The sequence below is a fragment of the Chelonia mydas genome, chromosome 6 (assembly GCF_015237465.2).
Source record: "Chelonia mydas isolate rCheMyd1 chromosome 6, rCheMyd1.pri.v2, whole genome shotgun sequence".
In the NCBI taxonomy this organism is placed as follows: domain Eukaryota; kingdom Metazoa; phylum Chordata; order Testudines; family Cheloniidae; genus Chelonia; species Chelonia mydas.
In genome coordinates, this window is record NC_051246.2 from 124,431,413 (window position 1) to 124,459,353 (window position 27,941).

Below are 27,941 nucleotides of genomic sequence, written 5' to 3' on the forward strand. Positions count from 1 at the left end.
TACAAATACACGAAAGTTTTAATTATTGTCTCCCAAGGGAGCACAGCGGAAAAATATGAAACATGGAATCCATGCACTGCTTGTGCTTCATCGTCATAATACCATGGGCACCTCAACGGCCTCTTCCATCTCAGAGTCTTACAGTGCTTTTCAAACAGGGAACCTAAGCAGCAGGAGTCACTATCTTCCCCTCTGTGTGGCAGGGAAGGAGCTAGAAAAAGTGAGGCACAGATAAGTTAAGTGACTTACGCAAAACCACGTAGTCTGTGGCTGAACTGGGAATTGAACCTAGCACAGTGCTTTCTCCAAGTCTATCTTCGCCATTCGTTAGCATTGCAAGGGAAATTCATGACACTGTCTAGGCCTTGATTTAAAATAATGAAACTATATGCAGCCATCCCTTAAAGGGAGAAAATGATTGCCGTAAATCTTACCGTCAGTGAGATAAGGACTTCTAGTCAACCAATGAATGCACTAGCCTCCATTTTTCAAGAGGTTTATATTTGAGGATACGAAATCCAGTCAGGAACTCTGTTGTATGAAATGCACTTTCCAACAACTCCCTATACATCCCGCACGAAAGATCCATCTCACAGACACGCTTATGTATCTGCATGTAACATGCTTTAGTTTTCAATATGACTTGCAGCTAATTAAACAAACATGAAATGTTCCCTGCCAACAAAATGGAGCCATCTGTTAAACCTATAACTCAGTCATAATAAATGGTCAATCAAAGAATCTCCCATTTCCTTACATTGGTGCTGACAGAACTCATACAGTTATAACGTGTTGACGAATGGCAACTGGAGCTGAGAGGATACACCATCTGCTGGGTTTGTGTGCACATCTTGCATAGGAACATATTACAAGGGATAATAAACTATATTCATCCATAGTACAATGAGCTCAAGACAGAACACCTAACATCAAGAGTTCGCTCATAGTTACATAGCACAGTTTTACCAATGGCTGATCTTGGGTTTGGGGCTACTCCAATGAAGTTTTACATTTTGCCACATTTGTGGAAATACTAATCTATTGCCCTTCTGCAACACAAATAAATAAAGTAATACTTATCACTATTATTCATAAACCATTGCAACTATCATCTGAAGGAGCTCAGGACACTTGATAAACACTAATTAATTAACTCTCGCAATGCCCTGGTGAGATACATACCCTTATAAAAAGAAATATGGGGCTGACCCACAGTAGGAAGCCAAAGCACTGCCGTGCTATTGTTACACCTATATGCTTTTTAATCATGACTGTAGGTGTTTATGGCAATTTTTAAAACAGAAGTGTTATTGTTACATACAAAAGAAATACCCTGGTGCATAATTGGCTGGAAACAATCAGCTCAAGTGATGCATCACTATGGCCCAGATTTTCAAAGATATTTATGTGCCTAACTCCCATTGATGCCCAGATAGTAGGAAAAAATTTCTAATATGAGTTAAATGGAAACCATTGCTCACCTCAGATGACACTAAATGACAGCATATCTATGTACGTAGACGCGTACCGTGGTGTCCATCACATCAGAACCCACATGTCTGATCTCACTAAAACCCAACATTAATAACAACATTAGTATCTGCATAATAAAATAATGAACTACAGAACCTCCTGCCTTCACTACTGGAATGGTCGACAGGGAACAGTCAACCAAATGCCAGGGCTTTCTGTTTAAACCACTTTGTATTCTGAAATTAAAATACATACTCCATACAAAAATCTATACCAAAGAACTACAGTAAAAGAATCATAAACTTGCAAAGTCAAGCCCACAAAGTCAGAAAAAGCAACCTTAATGCCTCCCCATTGTGCATTATGACACAGTCCTTAACATGATCACAAGCTATTTTTCCCTGAAGGATTCCTGTCTCATTACGGGTGAAATTCAACCCCATGCAGAGAGTCGGCAAAAGGTCTGGGCCCTACTTTAGTCCTCTGGAAGCCTTATTTTTTGATGATTTAAGTTTCAGAGGTGCATGAGCCTTATTCTTATTCTCTGAAGAGGGCTAAATTTCACCCTCAGTGCCCAAGTTGGATGAGACAGCCGTTCATGATTTATTTTCATCCTCATCGTTCAATGTGTTGCCCATATTCATAGCCTGCAATCCCTCCAAATCCACAGTGAATAAGGCAGTGAATTATTTTTCTATTATTAATGATTATTATTTCTGTTCTGGCAGTACCTACACACCTCAACCGTGCATCAAGGCCTCCTGGTGCTAGGCGCTGTACAAACACAGAACAAAAAAAACAGTCCCTGCCCTGACACGCTTGCAATCTAATATCAGACAAGAGATGACAAGCAAATGCACCAAAGAGGGGGAGCACATGGAGATGGTGAGGCAGTACTTGTCAGCAGGATAGGCTGTGGTCATAATTCACCTATTCCCAAATCATTGTCAAGTGGTTGTTTTGTTAACCCCTGCCTCATGGACCATCACACGTCTATAGTGAATGAACCAGAGTTCCAGCCTTTCATGGAATGTTTGTCTCTGCCATAAGCCCGTGTTAATTCATTGGTATAAGGTTGCTCATGAGAACTGGGCTACTGACACTTAAACAAAATGAATAGACTAACCGGTCATACAAAACACCCCTCACAAAAATGTTCTTGGCAGCTGTCTAATATGGTGATCTGCGCAATCCCTGATTAAGAGGAGCTAAGGAAAAATGGGCTCTGATGCATTTATTTAAAGAGGGCGGGTGTCATATTTTGAGCTTCCAACTTCAACTGACCCCCTACATTTAAACACAAGTGTGGGCCCCAAGTGTGCCAACACTTTTGCACGCGCTTAACTGTGCCCAGCTGAGGAGACCCATTAAAGTCAAGCACATGCATAAGTGTTTGCAGAATTGGGGCCTTCGTGCATAGGCCTGCACCGTACGTGCCTGGTGGCGAGATGGCTATCTCCCATATCCTCTCATCATGTTTACACATAGTAGTCTGATTTTTCAAAACATCTCCAGTCAGTTCTGCTGGTAGTGACAGCGGCTTGTCTGAGGAGTCGGAGGTGAATGTGGGTATGCTGCAGGCACATGGGCTTGGTGAAACAAGACGCTGATCTCTCCTGAGGCACTGTTCAACTGAATGCTTGAGGGCTTGGGCCCAGCTGTTCCCAAAGGGCTGAGAAATCTGCACAGGCTGGGAAATCACTCATGTAACAGCCCCTTTGTGCCAGCAATTCTCTTGGGAAGCTTGGCCCACTAGATCTTGGTAAACAAATGAGGGTGGCACCAAGCACAATCAGTGCTTTCTTAATTAATTATTAATTAAATGCTGGTAACGTGCTTGGCACTGTACGAGACAGAGAACGAAGGCCATCCCTGCTGCAAAGTGGTTATAATCTAAGGGGGAAATTCCATAGGAGCTCCCAGACTGGATCACTCACATAATCTATCCAGTTGCCGGTCTCTGATGGCAGTCAACAGCAGATGCATCAGAAGGCAGCTGTGAGATAACCTGTCCTCCACTCAGGTTCTTCAGCTCTTTAATAGATATTGTCTTAAGTCCTGAAGCAGGAGGTTTAATACACCTTCCAAAATCTGTGTTATCATGAATTATTATAACTGGATATTCTTGATATTCATACAATTATCCAGTCTTTTTGAATCCTGTTAAGTTCTTGGCCTCAATGGGATCCTGTGGCAGTGAGTTCCACAGTCTAATTATGTGTTGCGTTCCCCTTTTTTCAAAAGAGGATTTTTTTTCATGATAAATTGTTAACATTGTCCAAAATTTTCATTTTGTGTGAAAATGTTTGTATATTTTATTCAAAAATATTCTTCAACTGGTTATTGGGGAGTTTGTTTGTTTAATAAAAACTGGGCTCAGGTCCTGAAAAAATGCCAAACACCATTTTGATAAAAAAATGTGGAAAAAAGTTTGATTAAAAGAAATCCTTGCAGAATTTCAAATATGTGAATAATTTGTCTATTCTGAATCCTTTCAAATTAAATCATTGTTGAAATTTGAAACTTTTGTTGTAAAACTAGTTTTTAGTTTTCAACCAGTTCTACTTATGGTATGCGTAGGTCTGCACAGAGGAGCAGGCTGAGTGTCTGAATGTGACCCAATGGAAATAAGAAGACAAGACTCATTGAGGAGCCCAGAGGAACGAATAATTTTGAGTGACATTTTTCCGTTTCATGAATGTCTGGTAGAAGTGAGGGTTAAAGAGGGTCTTGGCTGTGAACAGACTATTAACTAGACTAGCAACTGGGATAGGAAGGCCACTTTATGCTTAGGAAGCAGCATGCAGATGGGAGATAGAGTCAAGATTGTTAAATCCTGTTCTGCAGGGACCTCTCACAGAGTCTGTAGCGAAGCTGGATATATTAAATTAGGACTCACTCCTGTTCCAAGAATATTGCCAAGAATAAAGTCTCTTTGCACTCTTTGCTGTTTTTCTGTTACTCCTCAACAGAGCTGCATAAGTGGTGGCTGGCACTTCAGCTTGACAACAGGCCCAGAAGCTCAGTACAAACAGCAAATTGGGCAATGCCCTGCTCGATTGCCTCACAAATAAGACCTGATGCTCACATGTGTAAGCCTCCGAGGGCTGCCTACATTGGTACCCATGCGTTCAGCTCAAATCGTGCATCACATGTTGTTCGCCCTACGGATAGGTCGTAAACAGTAACGTATTTATACACCCCCATTCATGGTAAATGCTGCCTCTCCAATACCCAAACTCAGCTGTCCCTCAGCTACTCTCCATGGCACATTCCTTGCACCAGATGGAAATACACAGAAACAAGCGCATGGAACCAAAGCCTGGGTTATCAATCACTCACTGTGGCAGACAGATGATGGGGTAGGATGCCGGCCAATGGTAGGATGTCTGATGGCCTTCCACATGTATCCAGAATAAATGGGGACATTTCTCCTCCCTGGGCAGCACGGGGTTGTTGTTATATATCCATTAGGTTGTTTGCTTTTTTCCCCCTAACTATATTCTTGACCATCTTCTCGTGGAAAGTAAAAGGCCGAAGGCATTATAAACAGGACATGTTTGATCAATCTAATTGGAAAAGCCATGGCTGGTGATTACTTCATTTTAAATTGAAAGGCATTGTAAGGCATCAGCCAGTCTTAGGACTTGTTAATAGACAGCTTTATCTGTATCTGTTTAGAAACTGACCTAATTAAAGTACTACAACCCCCTCCTTAGTGTGGATGCAGTTATGTCGCTGTAAAGGTGCCTACAACAGCATAGATTATTCCCATAAATGTTCAGGAACAAATGGTTACCTACCTTTTGTAACATGTTCTTTGAGATGTGTTGCACGTGTCCATTCTGATTTAGGTGTGCAAGCACCCTGAGCACAGCTGTCGGAGATGTTTCCCTTAGTGGTATCCGTTGGACATGTGCAAGCACTTGAAGAAGAATAAGCTACAAGGGTATAAGCACTTGTACACTGGTATAACTGCATTCTCTAGAGGGGGTTATAGTTTTAACTATGCTGATTTGTAAAGTGACAAAGTTAAAGTAATACAAAAACACTGTGTAAACCAGCCCTTATACTGCAGGGAGGAATCGCTCATGTGTGGTCTGATGTACAGAGCACTAGAGTGGGACTCAGGATGCCTGGGTTCTCCTCCAAGAGCTGGTACTGACCATGGGCAGCGCGTAGCATAGGTAGGGGAAGGCTATGCCTCCCCAAAGAGCCTGGTGTGGCCCTGCCCACGCTCTGCCCAGAAGGCCCCCTCCTGCTTGCCCTAATGCCCTCCCCTTTTGGCCCCAGCCCAGGCAGGCTGGTCACTCGTCTTCAGGGAAGCGTGCTGGGGCTGGGGCCAGGGTTAGGGAGGCCGTGGCTGGCCTGTGGCTGGGACTTGGGGTTGCTGGGGCCTCCAAATGCTGAGAGGCCCCCGGACGCTGGGGCTGCCCCCTCTGCGCTAGGGGTGGGGGCTGTGCACCACCCACCCAGCGCTTGCGGGGCCGTGTGCTGCCCGCCTGGTGCTTGGGGACGGGGGGGGCTGTGTGCTACCTCTCTGACACTCTGGGGCCAGGGGCCGGACACCACCCAGCCCGGCGAGCTGGGGGGAGAGGCTTGAAGCCACAGGGAGGGGAGGGGGCTAGCCTCCCTGAGCCAGCAGGTCACCCGCCGCCCATGGTACTGACCTACTATGTGTCCTTAAGCAAATCAGCTCACCTCTCTACACCTGTATTTGTATTTGTCTATGTAGATTGCTAGCTGTTCCGAGCTGGTTATGTGTATTCACAGCACGCAGCACAATGGGGCCAGATCTCAGCTGGTGTCTCTAGATGCGCCTGTAAAATAAATAAATAAATAGCCCCTGAATCAAGGAAGAAAAACTATCGGTATAATCAGGTGGTAAGGGGCTGAGGGGAAACACTTCTTGTGGAAAAAACAAGGAGTCCGGTGGCACCTTAAAAACTAACAGATTTATTTGGGCATAAGCTTTTGTGGGTAAAAAAAACCCACTTCTTCAGATGCATGTCCAAAAAGCTTATGCCCAAATAAATCTGTTAGTCTTTAAGGTGCCACAGGACTCCTTGTTGTTTTTGTGGATACAGACTAACATGGCTACCCCCTGAAGAAGATATTCAATTTGGTAGATCAAGATCCTCTTCACAATGATGAGACTTGAACAGAGTGGGAGGTAACTGGGAAATATCCCTGTGTGTTATTCTTGTCTGAGGTAGACACAGATGCTCCTTCACCAGTCAGAGGAAGTCCAGTCAAAATACTTAATGGGGAGAAACCCCAGCTGCAAACCCAGTGCCATTTCAGAGCTCTGACCTCATCCCGAGGCCGAAAGGAACAACTCTCACATCAGGAAAGTGGGTTTCAGAAACTTCTTTCTGGGACTCCAAGAGTGGGACTTGTAGGAGGACATGAAATGTCATCATGGACAGAGGAAGAGTTTGGTTCAAACTGTTTCTGTAACAGCTTTGAAACGTGCCACTTCGGCTCATGCCAGAAATAGGTATCTGGGATGGGATTTCCTCAAGTGCTCAGTGGTAGCCGAACTCTGCTCTCATTGAAGTCACAGAGAGATTTATCATTAGCTTCAATGGGAGCAGTTAGTTCACATTGCTGAGGACTTTGGGAGATCCAGCCCCTAATGTTATATGGCCTGGTACTACATGCCCATGAAAAAAGCCAGTGGACACGGGAAAATGAAGTTAAACTGTCTGAAGGGGCAGGTGTCTAGGGGCCTCTTGAGCAAAAAGGTTAATGGTTTCCTGGAACAGGCTGGAGGGGAAAATCCCCAAATTGCACTGAGTTCCAGGAAAATCAGGGGCTAGTCCTGGGAATCTTGGGACTTCCGCATAAAGAGTCCACCCAGCTACGTTGTTCTGCAGGCCCCCAGACTCCTGACCACAAAACAGCATCAGGAACCAGGCTGACATTGGGTAGTGGCAGCTGCAAAGTAGAGTGATGCTGGGGGAATCCCTCATTAACTGTGCTGTGAAATTCCACTCAAGAATCTGTGGGGTCTAGAGGGGAACATGCTGGGGACAGCCACTGCTCCATGCCTGAAAACTGCACAGTCCCAGCTTCGTGAAGCAGATTCAGGCGGCCACCTGCAGACTCAGTGAAGTGGGGGAACATGCTGCATAGTTCTACTCCTTCCTTTCCATGAGGTTAATGCCATCATTCCATCCCTTTTACTCCCCCGTAGGCTGTATAATAGAAAGGAACATGGGGCCCATAGGATTTATGATGTCCATCACTTGAGTGCTTGGGGCTCTTTCTCATTATGTATCACTATACCAGCCACCTGTGATTATCTGTAAATGCTGAACTATTACCACTTTAAAATATGCTCTGGTCTGATCGATGTAAAACGCTGATGGGTGGCCATCATCTGGCCAGAGACTGCATAAGATCACAGTCATCGCTGCTTCTGAGAGCATCCGTAATGCAGGGCACAGGAGGCTCAATGTTCAAAGGGGCTAACCCTGCTCAGGGAATCTCAGACAAGTGGCTCTGAGACACTGCAACTTTGTCTCTGGGAGTGCACCTGTGTGATGAGGGATGTTCTCATACTCAATACACAGTTAAATTAGAAATAATAATACTTAGCATCCAGCCAGCACTTTCTACTTTCCAAAGCTCTTTGCAAACATTATTCAATCCTCACAACACCCATGGCTGTTATCTCTGTTTGATACATGGTGCAAGTGATGCTCCCTTAAAGTTACCAAGGGAGTGAGGGGGGAGCTGAGATTAGAATTCTAGAGGCAATCCCAATACTCACTTTAATAAACCATGCCACTTCCTAATAAATCACTGGTGGCCTAGTGCATTGTCTCTCAAACACCCCCCTTCCTCCCGAAGACCACCCATGGCTTCTTGGCATGACTTTCCAGCTCCCATAATCCATTCCAGCCATGAAGGTTTTTGCATTTGGAGTCATGGCAAGAAACTGCAGATAATTTAGGGCTCTGGATTGGGGATTCCTTCTGTGCACAGTGCTCAGCTCCAGGGCAGCACCGGTAGAAGAGGCTGTGGGAGATGCCTCTTGAAGCCATGCTTTCTCTCCACAAAGTGAGTGCTGTGTGGAGGGAAGGGGGAGGCCTGAGAAACTGCTCTGGGAATGGAGGGGCTGGTGGAGCAGTGGCAGAGCAAGGAGGAGGGAGCAAATGGCTCCTTCTCTCCAAGCCCCTGTCTCCCTTGTGAGGGTGGGAGTTTGCTATTTTTACTTTGGTGTCTCATCCCACCAGATGAGAAGTCTTGGCCTAGAAGTTACATCACCCTGAATTACATTAGCCCTTCCTGTATTAAGAAGTGAACAGAATCATTTCTCTTCTCAACACCCATTTTTATTTTATTTTATTTTATTTTACTTTTTGAAAGAAGACAACTGTGTTTTCTGCTGTCTTTCAGCTCCTTTTCTCACTAGTGATATGAGGGAAGTGATATGATTAGCCTGTTCTCATCCACGCAGAGGTAATGAAAGATATGGGAGAGTTGGCAACCCCACAGACTAGGCTGTCCATGTTATGGAACATGACATGCTGCCAAACTAATGTCATCTGCAAAATAATTAGTCTCTTCTCCTTGCAAAAGTTAGCCCTTCATCATCCATAGCTGTCACACTAGCAAGAGTTAAAGTCCTATAAGTGCAGTATGAAACTCTATAAACAGTGGGCACATTTAGATGTTCTATTTGCTTAATAGTCAGTAGGGGCCTGAACTAAAACTCACTAACATCAATGGGAATATTTCCAATCACTTCAAGGGGCTTTGGATCAGGCCCCGTGCACACAGAAAATCTCTTCCAAAGCAGTAGAAACAAAATACAATTACAAGAGGTCCAGACCCACTAATGACTTGAATATCCTTAACTCCCAGTAACTTGAACAGGAGTTGAGCAGCCCAGCACTTCCCATGGCCAAGTCCATCAGATACAAAATAAATACATACCAATTTATACCCAAACTAAGAACAGATTCTTAAATATTTGGTTTCCTTCATTTTTCATTCTTTAAAGTGCTAAATATCTAAAGTATACAGGATTAAAATTATATTTTCTTCTAACTTCACATTTAAAAGCCTATATATATATTCATATATATATATGAAAAGCATTTTTCAGTTTCAGTTGTATGTAAGCATTTGTTCTTTTCTTTTTAATGTTTAGCTCACCTAAATCTATGTGTCAAAATAATCTCTAATACTTCATGAACATCCAGTAAGCAGTTATCAAAAAACTCATTCTTCATACATCTCCTACATACTTCTTCTGTCCATATTCCCAGTGTATATGCAATGTTCTAGCAATTGTATGCAGTGTGGATGTGAAAAGGATGCTTAAATTGGTCTAGTAACTACCAGCAAAACCATAAAGTTACACTGCAGATCTTTCCATGGACAGAAAATGCTTTCGGTTCTACATCACGCATTTGAGAGTACAACCTGATCATTCTTCGTTTTCCACTATAAGTCTGCTCCGTGGGGAGCATCCTGGAAACTGTGTTCGGGTTCATCTTTATCTTGCTCCTTTTTACTGCAAAGTGGAAAAGATTCTTGAACAAACTGCCTACACATTGGACACTGTTGAAAATATTTCACACACCCATCGCACAGACACGTATGCCTGCAGGGCAGGAGGACCCAGTTCACCGTTCCGTTCTGGCAGACGACACAGTCTTTACTGTTTTCCTCATGTAATTCTGATTCAACTTCGGCCAGTCCAACCTTTTCCAGCAAGCTTTTGTCAGTGCTGCTGTCTCCAGAGGCATTGCTCGAGGGCGGGGCACTGCTGCTTGCAGACATAAAGAGTTGCTATGGACAAAACACACACAAACAAGTTTCAGCAGAATTCAGTAACTGCACATTGTCTTTATATTCTAATGTGATCTACAAAAGATCAAAGGCAAACTAATGGGGCCTTTCTTCTCTCTACACACGCTTCCTATTAAGTTCAACACAAGTTCAAATTCAGCCTTGGAGTGACAGGACACAACTCCTTTGACTTCAGTTATGGATATTTGGGGAAGATAAAGAGGTGCAGAAACACTAAGGGGAAAATTAGAGATAAGGGACCAGATCCCCAGCTGTCACAAATCAGCATAGTTCATTGACTTCAGTGGAGCTATACAGGTTTACAATGGATGAGGTTCTGGTCAAGGCTTTGTACTTTCTAGCATGCTGTTCCATAGGCCTGGTGTTATGTCCCTAACCTCTTCTACCAAGCACATACTCTCTCTGCCTTCAAATCCACCACATTTTATCATCTCTTGTGCTTTCCTGTCTCATTTTATCTAGACTGCAAGTTCTTCAGGGCAGGGGAATAAGTCTTTCATGTTTGCAAAGGATCTGTGTTTACGAAGAACTACCTAACACTTATGATGCTATATAAGCATTGTGTGTAAAACAACAGCATTACTGACATATGTCAAACATATAATTCCTAGGCACTGGAAAAGGAACACCTGACTCATTAAGAGAATGGGTAACACTGAAGTCTACATTAAACTTCCTAAAGTGTTCAATTGCAAGGGGAAACAGAACTTTTTGAAGATATCTGGCTATTGACTTATCTGCATGGAAACCTGCTCTTATATTCTATTTAAAAAAGCAGTTGTGATACCATATACACCAGATTTCAAAGTAGCAGCCGTGTTAGTCTGTATTCACAAAAAGAAAAGGAGTACTAGTGGCACCTTAGAGACCCCCGCTCTCCTGCTGGTATTAGCTCATCTTAAGTGATCACTCTCCTTACAGTGTGTACGATAACACGCATTTTTTCATGTTCTGTGTGTATATAAATCTCCTCACTGTATTTTCCACTGAATGCATCCGATGAAGTGAGCTGTAGCTCATGAAAGCTTATGCTCAAATAAATTGGTTAGTCTCTGCGGTGCCACTAGTACTCCTTTTCTTTTTGCATACACAGAGAGTGTATATCTATGTATATAAACACACATTTGTACAAACAATTCAAAATTGTAGCAATTTTGCAGATCCATTATTGTTTATTGCCAACAGTATGTTTGATGCGGTAACAATTCCCCCACTTAAAGCATATGGGAATTTTTTAGGGTGGGTTACGTGGAGCAAATATCTACCACACAAATTGCTGGACTTATTGAGACAAATCTATTCGTGGCTTAAACTTCAAGTCAACTGAGTTTCATCAAGGAATGAATTTGGCCCATTGTTTATAATTCATGGATACTGTATAGACATTATCTGTGTATTAAATATATTATATTTTACTGTTATACTATAAAAACAAAGGCTTTAGAAGTGATCATAACAACTTATGTTTCCTTTCAGCATACTGAATTTATGCTGCTCACTGGGCCTGATCCAAAGTCATGGAAGTCAACAGAAGCACTTTCATTGACCTCAATGGGCTTTGCATCAGGCCCATTCTGAATACTCTATAATATTTGCAGCTATTATTCCTATCTATCTGTTACTGCCACCTTGATAAATCAGGAGGGCCTGGGGTTGCCTGGAATATAAATATATAACAATAAGGGATTTCTGTAGGAGAGTTCAGATATTTTCAGATACGAATGTAGGTTGCATTGTAAGTCTGCATGGAACTAATTTAGTGACAAGATAAATTTAACCATCATCCAGTTCCTTGCATAATAACAGACTGAAAAAGCCAGATACTGTACCAATTTAGGGTAACTATAGTCTTCACAAACAAAATGAATATTGCAGTCAGAGTGAAGTAAGATTCAGGACACAGCTTACCTTAAGGTCATGGAATTGACCTTGCGCCAGAAGTAGATACTGATATAATATTCTGCAGGAAAGTCTGTAACTCTCATCGGGAATATGAATTACGGACACCATTGAAATCTAAAAACAGAAGTTTTCTTTAGCACTCTCCCCTTTCAGGTGTATGGCTTGTTGATTTATATACGTGCAGTGACACGCACATCACATACAAACAACAGGGAGTCTATTAAGAGATTAGACAAGGTAAAACAAGTATATGGTTCAGTTTATTTCTCTTCATAGCCTGTTTGCCTTGTTTCTAAGGGCTGCTTACGGTACTGTCCCATATAGCTGTTGAACATGTGATCAAACAGACCAATCCAAGCATCAGATTCTACAGCCACTCTGTGCTGCGTAACTTCTTCTGTGGCTAATCCACAGAGAAGATTATCCTACTACTGCTCCCAGCTAATGGACTTGGGCCCCAACCAGAAAAACACTTAAGCACATGTAGTCAAAGGCAGGCAAATGCTTAAATACCTTTCAGAGTAACAGCCGTGTTAGTCTGTATTCGCAAAAAGAAAAGGAGTACTTGTGGCACCTTAGAGACTAACCAATTTATTCAAGCATAAGCTTTCGTGTGAGCTGTAGCTCACGAAAGCTTATGCTCAAATAAACTGGTTAGTCTCTGAAGTGCCACAAGTCCTCCTTTTCTTAAATACCTTGCTTAACTCGGGACTTAAGCGATGATTATAACCCCTTTGGGACAGAAGCTGTCTTTAAGTTCTGTGTCTGTACAGCACCTAGCACAATGCGGTCTTGGTCCATGACTAGAGCTCCTAGATGCTACGATAATACATTACTATTTACTATTGTATGTGCCCCATGCTGGACCTCTGCACAGCAATGAATTTCATCCAGAGAGAGCATGACTGAAATTGTGACTGGCTCTTGCACAGGGGCACACAAAGAGGGGGAGAGGGAAGGAAACTCCCTGAGTATCCAGTAAAAGCCAGTCACAATCTGGCCTTAAAGAACCGTATATAGTACAAGTCCAATACGACTTTCTCTTCTGTGGCTGGATTCTATCCTGCCCTGGACAATAGCAGTAACCTTTCAGCTAAGTTCTGATTGCAGAATGTCTGTTACTGATGATGTGCAGGGAGAACACAAATAGGAAAGTGACAGTGGAGGTGTTCTCCCTGCTACCACAAAACACTTAGATGTTGGTTTTCAGATTCCAGATGGCATTTAGAGGTATCATCATTCAGCCTGTAAACAGAGCAAATACTGGACATAAAAGTCACTGAGAAGGACAAGATATGGAACCACAGAATGATTTTTACAGTCACTTTGCTGACAATAATAGTATTTTATGCTTATGTATTGTTTTCAAGCCAAGAAAACAACCAACCAACCAACCATAACTGATTGTAAAGAAGAGAGAGAAGCCCAATATAATTGCAAATTCCAAGGCTCTCGGAAGAAAAAGGAATCTATAAGATGTTTTTTGTTTGAAGTTATTTAACAAGCTTGGGGATCAGACATGCACTTAGGATACCTCTAGTTAGCTAATGCAAATATAAAGCATGCAGAGATTAAATGAATTAAACATATGTATTTATACTAATTACATTTACTATCCCCCAGGGCCAACTAGAGCCTCATTTTTTAATCACAGTATATTTTACATCTTAATAGTGATCCATTTATTTAGTTTTGGCATCAAGATGCCCCTAATTCTCAGAATGACAGATTTGGTATTAGATAACAATAATTTAAGAGCCAACAGCCCCAGTTCTATTTGTGCAATTACACTGTGTCGATTTGCAATAAGCAATGATTATTACATAGATCCCCGCTTAATAAATGGGACCTGGTCTACAGCTGCATTATCAAAACTCCCAAAGCTATGTTTTAGTTCACAAGAAAAAAATATACAATAGAACAATAGAATATATTGGGTAGTATCCCTTAAAATAGTTTGCAACCCCTCTATGGGTATCTATACACTGCAATTAAAAATCTATAGCTGGCCCATGCCAGCTGACTCAGGCTCGCGGGACTTGGGCTGTAGGGCTGTTTCACTGCAGTGTAGACTTCCGGGCTCAGACTGCAGCCTCACCTCTGGGACCCTCCCACCTTGCAGGGTCCTAGAGCCTGGGCTCCAGCCTGAGCCCAAGGACCCTGCGAGGTGGGAGGGTCCCAGAGCTGAGGCTGCAGTCTGAGCCCAGAAGTCTACACTGCAATGAAACAGCTCCGCAGCCCAAGTCCCGCGAGCCTGAGTCAGCTGGCACGGGCCAGCAGTGGGTGTCTAACTGCAGTGTAGACGTACTGTTAGGGTTCTCACTATCCTCCATGTTCCAGAAGCTGCTAAAAAACCCAGGAGAAGCAGCAGTGTATATAGATTCACAGAGTTTAAGACCAGAAAGGACCATTAGATCTGACTTCCTGGATATTACAGGCTGTTAAATTTCACCTAGTTATTGAGCCCAATAACTTGTTTGACTAAAGCATAATGTGCATTTGGCTTAATCATATTTTCCAGAAAGGCAACCAGTCTTGAAGACGTTAAGATATAGAAAATCCACCACTCCCCTTAGTAGATTTAACAATCACCTTAACTTTTGTACTTAATTTCTAATTTAAATTTCTCTGGGTTCAGTTTTCTAGACATTGGTTCTTGTTCTGCTTTCTCCACTACATTAAGAGCATTTTAACCCTTGGTATTTTTCTCCCCACTCAGTACTTACACACTGTAATCAAATCAACTCTCAGTCAGTTTCATTTTATCAGAAAGATTGAGCTCTTTAAGCCTCTCTCAAATGCATTTTCTCCAGATCTCAAATCATTCCTGTGGCTCTTTTCTGCACCCTCTCCAATTTTGCAACTTCCTTTTTAAAACGTGGACACAGTTATTAGTCTCACCAATGCAGTATACAGAGGTAAACATCATCAACTTACGCGTAACTCACTACTCCCGTGTTTATACATCCAAGGATCGCATTAGTCTGTCTAGTCATGGCATGGCTCTGGGAGCTCATGTTAAGTTGCTTACCCACTGTAAACCCTAAATCCTTTTCAGAGTCACTGCTTTCCAGTAGGCATGAGCTGCACCCCTTATCTGTTGATGTAAAACTTTGCATGTGGCTGTATTTAAACACATTTTGTTTGAATGGGCTGAGCTTACCAAACAACCCAGACTGCTCTGTATGATTCCCCTGCCCTCATTGTTATTTATCGTTTATTTATTGTGTGATATTCTGATTAACTAACATGTCACGTCATTTATAGTCATTGTATGTTGAATAGATTTAAGTGTAGAATTATCGAAGTATAAAGTTGAACAGTAGTCAGAAGGGATAAGTATGTATTAGGTACCTAAGTAGGATTGAAATGCAAAGCCTACAGGCTGAGGCCTATAAAATGTCAGCTTAGCCATACTAGGCCAGAGGCTTAAGAAATGCTTGACATAGGATAGTGACCAAAGAATAACACCATGCCACAAGATTACGGGAAAAGATGTGCCAAGAGTGGTATAACACTGTTGCCAAAAAAAAAGCGAACATCATTCTGGGATGAATTAGCTGGAGTGTTGTAAGCAAGACACGAGAAGTAATTCTTCCGCTCTTACTCTGCGCCTCAACTGGAGTTATTGTGTCCAGTTCTGGACACCACATTTCAGGAAAGACGTGGACAAATTGGAGAATGTCCACAGAAGAGTAACAGAAATGATTAAAGGTCTAGAAAACATGACCTATGAGGGAAGACTGAAAAAACTGGGTTTGTTAATCTGGAGAAGACATGATAACAGTTTTCAAGTACATAAAAGACTGTTACAAGGAGGAGGGAGAAAAATTGTTCTCCTTAAACACTGAGGATAGGACAAGAAGCAACGGGCTTAAATTACAGCAAGGGCGATTTAGACTGGACATCAGATAAAACTTCCTATCAGGGTAGTTAGGCATTGGAATAAATTGCCTAGGGAGGTTATGGAATGTCCACCATTGGAGATTTTAAAGAGTATATTAGACAACCACCTGTGAGGGATGGTCTAGATAATACTTAGTACTACCATGAGTGCAGGGGACTAGACTAGATGACCCCTCGAGGTCCCCTCCCTGCCTACGATTCTATGAATTTCAGGCCATTGCTACACACCAGGACTTGGTGAGTAATAAAGTGCAACAACACAGGAATTACAAGCTGTATCATCGTTATATAGGATTCTCCCTCCTGGATCTTGTCTACACTGAGAACATATTAACTCATGTGTTTAAATTAACACTACCTATTATAAATTAACTATTGTAGACAATATCAGTGGCATTTAAAATTGGGTCAGGTCAGGGTCAACCCACTGTGGTCTTTGGTGGTCTTTTAAACATTTGGTGGTGTTTTAAATAATAAACATATTTTAAATGTATTAGCTGACATTTCTGATAAGTACATTTCGTTTTCTCCACATAGATGAGACCTTTGAGGCATGAAAACTCATGATTCCTACAATCCCATGCTCAATTAAAAAAACCACACATTATTTACGTACCAACAAATGCCAGTTGTGTGACAGCTATTAAAAAAAAAAAACAAGCATGTGTTTGCAGGGGAATATACCAGAGGTTTACCTTGGATCTATTGTAAGACTTAAATATATAATTGTTTCCTTAAGATTTTTACATATCAAAAATGTTTTTGATTAAGGATATTTCAGCATTTACCATTTTCATTTAGTGGTTATATTTTTGAAGTTTTGCAACAAAGTTAGAGTCAATCCTTCCATTTGGACCATGAAAAAGTCTAGAATCTGTTTCTGCTTTTAATGTACAAGTGGATTCTGCTTCTGCTGCTTTGGCCAATTGAAGGGTGTTTGACAATGACAACAATCAGGAAGAAAAACTTCTACAAAAGGAAAAAAAAAGAAAAGAAAGGAAAATAAAGTGGGTTTCCCCCCATGGTAAGTGATGCAAAAAATGTCATGTTAAACAATCCATCTTTCTCATGTTAATTTAAGAAACCTTCTTGCAAGTTTGTTAAATCTACATTTTATCTTTATTAAACTAAACTGAATTATAAGCATACTCGGCTGTATTGATTGGGGGAGGAGCTGGATACATTGTTCTTTTGAGGCCTTTATGGTGGGGTGGCAGGAAGCTGAGGGATAGAAAGAGTTGGAAAAGGTAATATGTAAGTTCTCCTGGGTATTATTTTGGCCATGACTGATTTCTATATTAGTATGTGGAGAAGGTCAAGCGGATTGGGGAGTTTGCCTTCAAATGTGTATGCCTCAATATACATTAATGTTCATGCACCTAAAGCTATTGGAACAAAGTATAACACTTAAACTCAGAAAGTCACTGAATAAATATACATATTGCACATTGGACACTCAGGAACTAGAATCAATTCCTCTGTGGAAAAAAAGAGTTTTGGAAGGGATATTAAACCTCTTGCTTCAACATTTAAGCTAATCTCTAACTATTAGGAATTAGAAGAAGATCTTCATGGGGAGTAGATTACTGAGTATCCATGTCCTGTGGGATTTTCACAACTTTCTCTGAAACATCCAATGTTGCAATTGTCGGAGACATAATACTGGACAAGATGAACAACGGGTCTGATCTGGTATGGCAATTCTTACAGTCTTAATCCTCTCCCCAGAGATCAGTCCAAATAGTTCTGCCAGGTACTGGGGTGAATCCCTCTTCTTGACCCACAGAAGTTACAAAGGCTAAACCAAATCAAAGGCTCCACAGCACCTCCATACGGTAGGGAAAAGAAAGATTTGCACAGTTTTTGATACCCTGGCCTGACACTTCCTTAGCCCTCATGCCCTGCTTCAATGTGCTAGCACACAAAGACCTTCACAGATATGAGCTCTGTGTTGTGCAGAGGGTGAGCACTTCTTGAATGGCCCACATATACATTCATCCCTACCCCAGGCACAGCAGGACCACCCAGGTTCTCCTGTTTAGGGAGCCACCCTTGGTGCAGAGGTGAGGGCTAGATTCTCTTTTCGGCCAACGTGCGAAGAGCAAGCCAGTCTTTCTTCTCAATCCTAACGTACGTTCTGAAGCATCCAAACGCATCAGTACAGTGCCCTGCTATACATTCTAAAATTACTCACAATGTCGTATATTTCTCTGTTTTCTTCATCAGCTAAAGTCAACAAAGCTACCAGTGGGTAACGAGATCTAGGCACTGGGCCAAAGCCTGCAATTTGAGCATCTTCTGGCAACTGACAGTATTTTTCTTCCTTGTTGGTTTTTTTAATGCTTTATTTGTGTAAAGGAAAACAATGTCACTGCAATTGAAGACAAATGTGGCACTTGCACTAAGAGTATTCTCAATCTTATTCATTCATAAATACATGGTGCCAAAAGCTGCAGACTGCTCATGAGGCTCAATTCTCACCGTGCCAGAAAATTAGCATAGTTTGTCAAAATATTGTTTTTAAATAAAAGGATACAAATACTGCTGTCGATAGATATATTCGCTGTAGAGAGCATCTTCTAGTGCCTGCGGAGTCTTTATTCTGAAGCAATAGACGTGTTTCTGCAAAGCTTCATGTAGTTTTTGAACACTGCATCCCCAGTAGCATGTAAGGATACAGTCTTCCAGACAATCAGGTGTCAGTGTTATACCCCCTTAGAGAAAAACATATAAGTACATGGACAGAAAATGCATCCTACACAATGCAAGCTTCATCAGCTCACCAGTATACAGGAATCCTGAATTTACCAGCTGTAATTCCTTAAATGCAGCAGAGGGAAAGCAATGCCAGTACCCAGATTTTTTTTTTAATTTAGAGTGGGTTTCATGCACTTGAAAGGGGAAGGCCATGAGGTACCTTTTGTTGCTCCATATGCACCTCGTGCCAGGTAAGGTTTACAGCTAACAGCATTATATGTACTAGCTCTCCTAGGGGGCTGAGTATGACTCTTACCCCAAAGACTATGCCGTTTGGAAAATGATATTTAACTAGACCCACATCCTAGCACGTTCCTGTGCTCTATGGAAGAATCAGGCCCTACTGCGTGTGTACAGTGGGGATAAAACTATGTGTCATGTTTCTTTCCCCACTAGTTATCAGTGCAGTAGACAGCAATAATTAGCCATTAGGGACAGATTTTAAAAAGAGGTGTAGGCCAGACTTTCAAGAACTCAGCACCCACAGCTTGGGACAGATTTTCAGAGGTGCTCAGCTCCCATTAAGCAGCAAATAATGGTCAGATTTACAGAAGCACCCAACACCCAATATGCCGAGCTGTTTTGAAACTCTGATCAATTATTTTGGTGCCTGAGCGGGAGTTGTCAGTGCTTCTGGAAATTCTGGCCCTGTAACGCCAAGACTCGTTGTGGGAAAAGGGATGAAGAGACTTGAGCTCATTACTGCAGTGCGTTTTATTTGCTTACAGGAAGGTTTTACAGGTTTGCTGCCTGACTTTGACACAGGCTGGGAGAGGATCTCCTGAATTCTGCGGAGGCTCAGGAATGTACTGGATGTTTGAACAAAGCAGCACTTTAAAAAAACACCCAGACAAACTGCAAGCCACCACTTAGGTTTACATCACAAGCACATACAAATATCTTTTTTCGTTGGCTGGTGTGGACAGCCATACGGAAGGCCATTCTGGGAGGAGATTGGGAGTAAGGGGGCTGGGCTGGGACCTGGCATTGCATTTACATAGATCCAGCTGCCCCACACTTTGTGCCAGGGGCATGAAGGGGCTCCTATAGCAGCCCATAAGCTGCAACAGCAGCAGTGGAAAGCTGCTTATCAGCTGAGCTCCCTGTTCCCAATTGGTGCAGAAGGGCACAGATCCCCTGCCTCTCTGCAATTCACCCGCATGGGGCCCAATCTAATTTGTGAGCCCCACAATATTGACAGTGGCACTTTAAAACACACAACGTTTCGGTAAGCTGCACCAATAGAGCTATATCTATGGCGACTGTGTAAGGGAACACGTTATGGCCATGAAAGTCAGAGCTGGGAGCTATAGGTGGGGAAAGGGAACTCAATAAAACCTAACAAAAAAAATACACTGACTTGTTATGGAAACTGCAGCAGGATGCGGAATTTCTAGGCCAAAAGGATTCTTCACTTGTCTCATCTGCTTTTTGGATATTCTTACGCTGGATTCTATTTCTTCTGAATTTCTCAGTATCACAGGAACATCCCAACCAAACCTAAGCAACATGGAACAACCAGATGCATAAGTGGGCATGTGTTAGTGCTAGCATATTCGAACTGCCTTTCAGATGTCAATAACAAGCAACAAAACAAACAGAACTACATCTTGGAATTACAGAATATTTGCTAGGATGCATGCATAGTATATGCTGTCAATCAAAGCTGGATCCATACAATACAGTACTTTACAGTAATAAAAGTGGGAATCTTTAATTCTAGTCAGAATATACGAACGGCCATCCTGGGTCAGACCAAAGGTCCATAAAGCCCAGTATCCTGTCTTCTGACAGTCGCCAATGGCAGGTGCTTCAGAGGGAATGAACAGAACAGGTAATCATCAAGTGATCTCTCCCCTGTTGCCCATTCCCAGCTGTTGGAAAACAGAGCGACACCACCTCAGCCGATCCTGGCTAATAGTCATTGATGGACCTATCCTCCATGAATTTATCTAGATCTTTTTGAATCCTGTTACAGACAAACTTTTGAAGGGAGAATATTTTCCCTCTTTTTCAAAGTTTTGCAGAGCTAAAGTAATGAAGATAATTGGTGCCCTCTAGTGGTAAAGTTTTAGCTAAACTTCCCCAAAACCAGATCTATGGGAGCGGCTGCTCAGTGGCAAGTGAAGTTACTTTCAGTGTTGGGACAAACCTGATGCACTGTGTACTTTCAGCAGTACTAAGAAATTAGAGCCTGATCCTGCAGCCCTTGAATTCGTATAGCTTTTGTTATAGCCACTGGGATTTGCATTCATGAGGACCACAAGATCCAGGTTTAACATTTTAATCTTGATTATAAAGATGTTTCTTTGAGTCAGGGACTTCAGTTTCTGCTTCAGGCCCAGAATCAAAGCCCAAAGAAGTCAACGGGGAGGCTCCAATTGATTTCAACAGGGTTTGGATCAGACCCTCAAGGCTGAGGTTGGCATGCCAGTCCAAGTGAGGTCATTTGTATCAGTCAGGATCCTTGGCCACCATTTTTTAAAATCACAACTCCCTACCTATCTTTACTCACAGGCACAGTTAAGCATGATATTCAACCTGAAGGAACCAAGAGGGAACACGGCAGGAGGATCCTATCTATCAAATACAAAAGGCAGGATTTTCATATTCTTTGACTGCAGCTTTTAAAATGCACCAGCCACAGAAAGCCGTGACGTACACAATATAAGATCAAGATACACACTCATTCCTGTTTTCAGATAGAGATAAGTTCACCTTTAGAAGTGACTGGGGATGCAGTCCTGTAAACGTTATTCTAATTCAGAAGACAATTTTAGGGACTGAACAGGAGAGGTTTTGTTTCTATATTCATCTATCCCAGATTTTACACAAAGGAGGCAGCAGACATAGCTTGAAGGGGGTTTTTTTTTGGTCACCTCATTTTATATATTGTCATTTATTGGCTCCGGCTGCACCATTAACGTTTATGACCTAGTACATATGCCACTGCTAGCTGTAAAGCTGAAGTGATGGCCCTTTTAAAGGGTGTACAGTGTTGGTTCCCTCAGTCATCAGCATATTACACCCTGGGGAATTCTTTGGGGTGCTCTACCTGCTTCTTCACAACAAACTCCCTGATAAGGATGGCACGAAATGTATGAACTTCCCCAGATTTATTGTTTCCATTAAATATGCTAGAATAGTTTGCTGTCACAATGAGATGGGTCTCATACAAGCAACTCAAGCTTAAAGGGACACTGTCAGTTTAAATCTAGTCAGTTTTAAAAAGTGATAAAAAAAAGTTTCAGCTACAAGGTCTGTCTTTGAGCCTGTCTGAATTTTTGTGGCTTCGCAACCAATTTGTCCTGTTTTTAAAAACACTGCCCTCCTCTGCTGCTGTGTGAAAGGACCACGAAAAACAACAGGGGAAGCAGAACTATACACAAAGTGCTGGCAAATGGACAACTAAAATGAGATTTGTTTTTCCTCTAGTCTGTTAGCGTTTTATAAAACATAAGGTGTCACTTGGAACAATAGCAAGTAAAACATCAGACAGATGTGTGATTTTCAGGTTGACAGTGTCTCTTTAAGAAGAAAAAACCCCTCAAGATGGTTCTTGGTAGCAGCGATACATTCCCAGTAGCTTAAGAACCATTAGCTTCCTTAGCCTGCATATCAGGATTGTGCATATTCACAGAAGGGAGGGCTAATAGGCTGGAAAAATCGATACCCATTCATCTTTTAAATAAAAATGCTTTCTCATGACCATACTCAAAGAAGGAGACAACAATATTTGGTAACCAAGCTTACATTTAACTGCACTACGTTAGCAACGTTCACACTTTTTCTACAGTAAACTGAGTAACCTGGTAATTCAGCAGTGTTCAACTTGTGCACAAAGGGCCAAATCCTCAATCAGCATAGCTGTACTGACTTCATTGGTATTATACTGATTTACATTAGTTGCAGTCCTGACCCTGAGTGGGGTGGATTTAGTATTTTGCAGGTAATCTCCCCAATGATTTTTTTTTTTTAATATACCTGCTGTTTTATGCCCCCTGGTTGATTCCAAAGGCAAAAAGCCTTTTGTCTTTGGAAGCATTTTTCATTGGTCAGTAGCAATAAGATATTCACCAGGACAAGTAGACATGGAAAAACAAGCCTGTGGTATAGAGTTTTTTCAGAAGCTAAAGGCAAAAAATGTGTTGATCAACAACTAGATGTAATGAATATGCAAGGCCCCTCATTTTCAGCTTTTATCTTGTTTAAAGTTTCCCAGGAATTTATCAGTGTTGATTATAAAAATATTTTAAAAAGTGAAAAATTAGTGCAAAAAATTAACTTTGCAGTTTTTTAGGTAAATAACACTTTTCTTTTCCTTTTTTTTAATCTTAAAAACATTCTGAAACATAGTTGTAAACAGTTTTTCATTTTTGACCCATTTTAGCATAAAAAGTAGTTCACTAACTTATTTGCTTTGAATGCTGATTACCACTTTTACATATAGGATGGCTGAATATGGGGTGGGTGGGGGATTTGACAACAGTATATACACTAGTGCTCAAGTCATTCCAGTACTTCTGACCAAGCTTCCCACTCTGGTCCTGGTTACTGCGCCACCATCTCTCCTTCTGGAGTGGGCACAGAAGTGGAACAGGCAGAGGAGACAGTGTGAGAAGATGGTGTCTTCGCTTCCTCCACCTTTTCCACAGCTTCTTCTTGGCGCAGTCCTCGGAGTTCTGGCATTCCAAAATTCAGGTAGTAGTAAAAACCTAATAATGGCTTCCATCAAACCAGGGAATCTTTCAGTTAAAAAGAAAGTAAAAACTGAAAATGAAGAGCCTTATGAATACTAAATTTGAAATTACAATAGCACTGTAAGGAGAGCGTAATCAAGTTTAGAATATGACATTCTAGTTATCAGAGGCCAGATCCTTAACATGTGGAAACTCATGTAGCTCCATTCAAATCAATGGAGCCACATCAATTTATACAGGCTAAGGGTCTGTCCCCGGTTTTCAAAAGTATAAGCCTTATAATACTGCTCGTGTGACACTAGACTGAAGCCACGTGAAAATTCAGGAGTCAAAAATCTGCATAACAAGTAAGGCCAACATTTTCAAAGACTGTCCACTAATTTTGAATGCCCAACTTGAAATCCCTTGGGACGTCTTTTTCAGAGTGCTACGCCCACAGTTCCTGTTGGCAGCATTTCGGGAAGCAGGTACTCAGCTCCACTGAAAATCAGACCCTAGGTGTCTCAGGCATGCCACGAAAATGGAGGCATGGAAAGATAGTGGATGCTTTTGCAAACGTAAGCCTTAGCGTTCATACTTTGTTGGTGTGCCTCAGGTTGACTTGCTTAGTCAGGAACACCTCCATAAAATGGGACTGCTGATTGCTTGCTGAAAATGACTGGAAAACAAGAGACAAACAACATTATAGAAAAGGAGATTGTATCAAATTATTATTTATTGTTTAGATTGCACCATAGGCATGCACAGCACTCTACAGAACGAACAAAGCGGCAATTCCCTGCCCTGAGTTTACAATTTTAAATCCTGTTTCTGCAATGAAACACATGCAGGGAGCTCCCAAACACACTTGTAGCCCTGCTGAGGCCAACGGAAACCTGTGTGAGTAAAGGAGTCTGCCTGTATGCACCTAATTACAGGATTAGGGCCTAAATCACACATAACAGAGCAAGGGATGTCCATGAACAAAAGGTGAGAGGGTAAGTAATCTTTAAGATATCAAAGGATCACAAGATATTGCTTATGTTTCATGCACATCTTGTTCATTCCAAGTCTAATTTTTCATTTTATTATATATATATATATATATATATATATATATATATATATATATATATATGTGTGTGTGTGTGTGTAACCTGGGTTAATGGGTCTGATGCAAAAGGGAACCAAGCTTATTGGTGGGTAGATGAGAGATGGGGAAGACTACAGTGTGTTCACCTCACCAATGGACATGACAGACAAGGCTGACTGAGCCAATCAGAGGGGGGATGAAAGGAGGAGAGCTCTGCCCAAGGGGGCATGGGCAATCTCCTGCCTCTCTTCCTTTGTCTGAGGGAGTTGCCTATGTTACCCTTAAAGGGGTTTGTTGAACTATTCTGGGAGCGACCAACTGGATTTAAACACTGAGGAGGCCTCCTATGTTGTGGAGACTTTCTCCACAATGAGTAATGCCTATTGTTGCCGAAGAGAGGCCAGCTCCCTAGGCAAATCGGCACCCTCATCGCCTTCTCGCACTCAAACGCCTTCAGGCCTAGAATGACTCATCAAGATATGTGGTTCCTCCACATTACAGAGCCCACTAGTATGGAGCAAACTGGACTTGTGAATCTATGGAAATCCACCCTGGGGATAGTGTTACTTGGCAGTTGTATGGTATTACAGATGTACCCAGTCCAAATCAGTCTTCCTCTTCCCTTTATGTTTCCTCTATATTTCCCCTTGTAGGTACCGTGTACTTTGATTGTTGATTCATCCGTTAGAGAGGTGTCAGAAGAATATATGTATCAGGTATCAGAGTAGGCACAAGAGTAAGTACTGGGTGATGAATAATCGAAATGACATAGGGAGGTAAGGTACGGTTCCTGATTACTGTAAACAGTCAGGTGGAAGCACCACCAGTTAGTGGCTAAGAACCCAGGCCACTGAAACCCACTGCAGCCAAAGCAGAGGGACGCTGTTGATGATTAGCTGCCCTTAGGAGCACAGTGACTCATAAAATCCCCTTACATAGATATGCAGACATGTTTCCACGCACGCACACACATACACACTGAGGAATTGTTTAAGTAGTGATTTGCTATTGTGAGTTCTTCTGTTTTTATAAAAATATTAAAAACTGAGAGTGCAAAAATGTGCAAGAGGTGAGAAGCAGACAACAGTGTTCTAAGGTTAACATGTGAGGGGGGAGAGAAGGAGAATGTTAAAAAGGAAACACCACCTTAATTGTGTTCTACCTCCCGTGCACACACAATGCCTGGTTTCCATCAGGTATTTCTTCAGATGATGCAATGCCCCAAGAGAAGAACCACCACAGATTTATACTCAGAGTTGATTCTGTGATGTTTAATAAGGTGACAGAAATGTTATAATCTATACAATTTAAGATAAGACTTTCCTAAAATTAGGCCCCATTATTCATGTACTTAAATAAGAAGCCTGATTTTCAGAAGTGCTGAGCACCCGGCATCTTCCATTAAGGGAGATGGGAACCAGAGTGGTGTTTGCAGGATAGAACTCAACTATAGAAATGCTGTCCCTGTAATCAATCTCTTATTCTCTCCCAATACAGGTTACATTTAGAACATTGGTATCATCCATGAGGCAGGGATTCCACAAGGAAGAAAAAGGAGAGTTCCCATGACAGCTTTTCCCACACTCAATACATTTATGGAGTATCTCTGTTGTGCAGATTCTCTGATGCACAATAAGGTTGGAGTGTTTACTAGCAAGCAAGGAAGGATCTAATTCTGCTCTCATTTACACCAGTATAATACGAGGGGAGTTAATCAAAAATGAGAACATTATTTGATCCGAAAACATACTTGAGAACCCCAGTTATACAAAAAGCTTATGCTTCTAATCACTGGGAAAGAAATCAAGAGGTAACTTTACATACTACTCAAAGGAATTAATGCTACAAGTTTATTTAAACTAGCAACTACTAAATAAGAGGTGATAACATAGAAAGGATATTACACTAAAGGAAAAGTCAAGCAGAATATTTATAAGCTACCAAAAGTACCAATACCAGTAACCAGAGCAACTGGTTTCAAAGGATGAGGAAAATATTGAGACTCAGTACTACAGGTATCAATGCTAATTCAATAAAGAGGCAGGATCCATCAATGGCTATTGGCCAGGATGGGCAGGGATGGTGTCCAGAGCCTCTGTTTGCCAGAAGCTGGGAATGGGTGACAGGGCATGGATCACGTGATGATAACCTGTCTGTTCATTCCCACTGTCAGAGGACAGGATACTGGGCTTGATGGACCTTTGGTCTGACCCAGTATGGCCATTCTTATGTTCTTATGATCTATGCTGAATCAATTTCCGAACCTGGAATTTCCTATGCAAACATGGCTTTCCAGGCAACAGCCACCTAGATGCTTTAGATTATTTATCAGTTGACTAACCGACTGAGCATCAGGGACTAGGCTCTGCTGGAATGGCCACATTCCTCATTAGCTGCAACTGCATGGCATCCCAGCCTACCACTTGATTAAGATCTGCATTTATTGCTATGACCTGTAGGAAGCAATCCTGTCTTGTCAGATGTGGACAGAGGGGTCTAGCAGGCGTTGCCCATCTCTGTGGGAACAGGGGTAGCTGTTTCTGAAAGTAGCTGACAGTAGTAAGACTGCTGCTGAATCCTTTCCAAGGCAGGCAGGGTAACTCTGACAGGGGACCCTCCCTGCCCTCTCCACATTCAGCAGGCCTCAGGCGGCCTCTAAGCCAGACCCGGCCCCGGCCCCGCCTCCCACCGCCCCCGGGCTCCCCTCCCCAGCCCCGATACCGGGCAACGCGCTCACCGGCCCCGCCTCCCCGGCCCTATCCCGGGCCCCCGAGCTCACCAGCCCCGCCCCCATCCCGGGCCCCGCCCTCACCAGGCCCGCCCCCCCGACCTATCCCGGGCCCCCGCCCTCAGCAGCCCCGCCCCCCCGGCCCGCTCCCGGCCCCCGCCCTCAGCAGCCCCGCCCCCCCAGCCCGCTCCCGGCCCCCGCCCTCAGCAGCCCCGCCCCCCCGACCCGCTCCCGGCCCCCGCCCTCAGCAGCCCCGCCCCGCCGGCCCGCTCCCGGCCCCCGCGCTCACCAGCCCCGCCCCCCGGCCCGCTCCCGGCCCCCGCGCTCACCAGCCCCGCCCCCCCGCGCTCACCAGCCCAGCACCAGGCCGCTGGTGACCAGGAAGCAGACAAACACCACAGCGATGTAGAAGAGCGGGGAGTATTCGTAGAGCGTCACCAGGAACACGGCAGCCATGGGGCCCCGCGGCCTCCCCAGCTCGGGCGGGGGGGGGGCTGCCAGCGGAACCAGCCGCCCGGCCTCCGAACCGGCCGCGCTCGTTCCAACTCTGACGGCTGCAGCTCTACTGCGCATG

General features: G+C 42.8%; 1 protein-coding gene across 8 annotated transcripts; it reads right to left on the bottom strand.

Moving 5' to 3' along the window:
• On the bottom strand, positions 1-27,941 carry CGRRF1 (cell growth regulator with ring finger domain 1). Of its 8 annotated transcripts, XR_006291523.1 has the most exons (10): positions 27,720-27,937; positions 20,228-20,367; positions 18,647-18,824; positions 18,305-18,452; positions 12,211-12,318; positions 10,073-10,281; positions 6,175-6,293; positions 5,277-5,414; positions 1,482-1,568; positions 1-211 (listed from the first exon to the last, which is right to left on the bottom strand). XR_006291523.1 is itself a non-coding variant. In XM_037901266.2 (6 exons), exons 1-6 carry the CDS (start codon positions 27,938-27,940, stop codon positions 9,934-9,936), a joined length of 1,143 nt encoding a protein of 380 aa, XP_037757194.1. In that variant the 5' UTR covers position 27,941; the 3' UTR covers positions 8,801-9,933. The 8 variants fall into 8 exon arrangements, 1 of the variants encoding a protein (XP_037757194.1); XR_006291526.1 differs by lacking the exon at positions 1,482-1,568 and having other exon boundaries at positions 5,277-5,398; XR_005225654.2 differs by having other exon boundaries at positions 1-1,568; positions 5,277-5,398.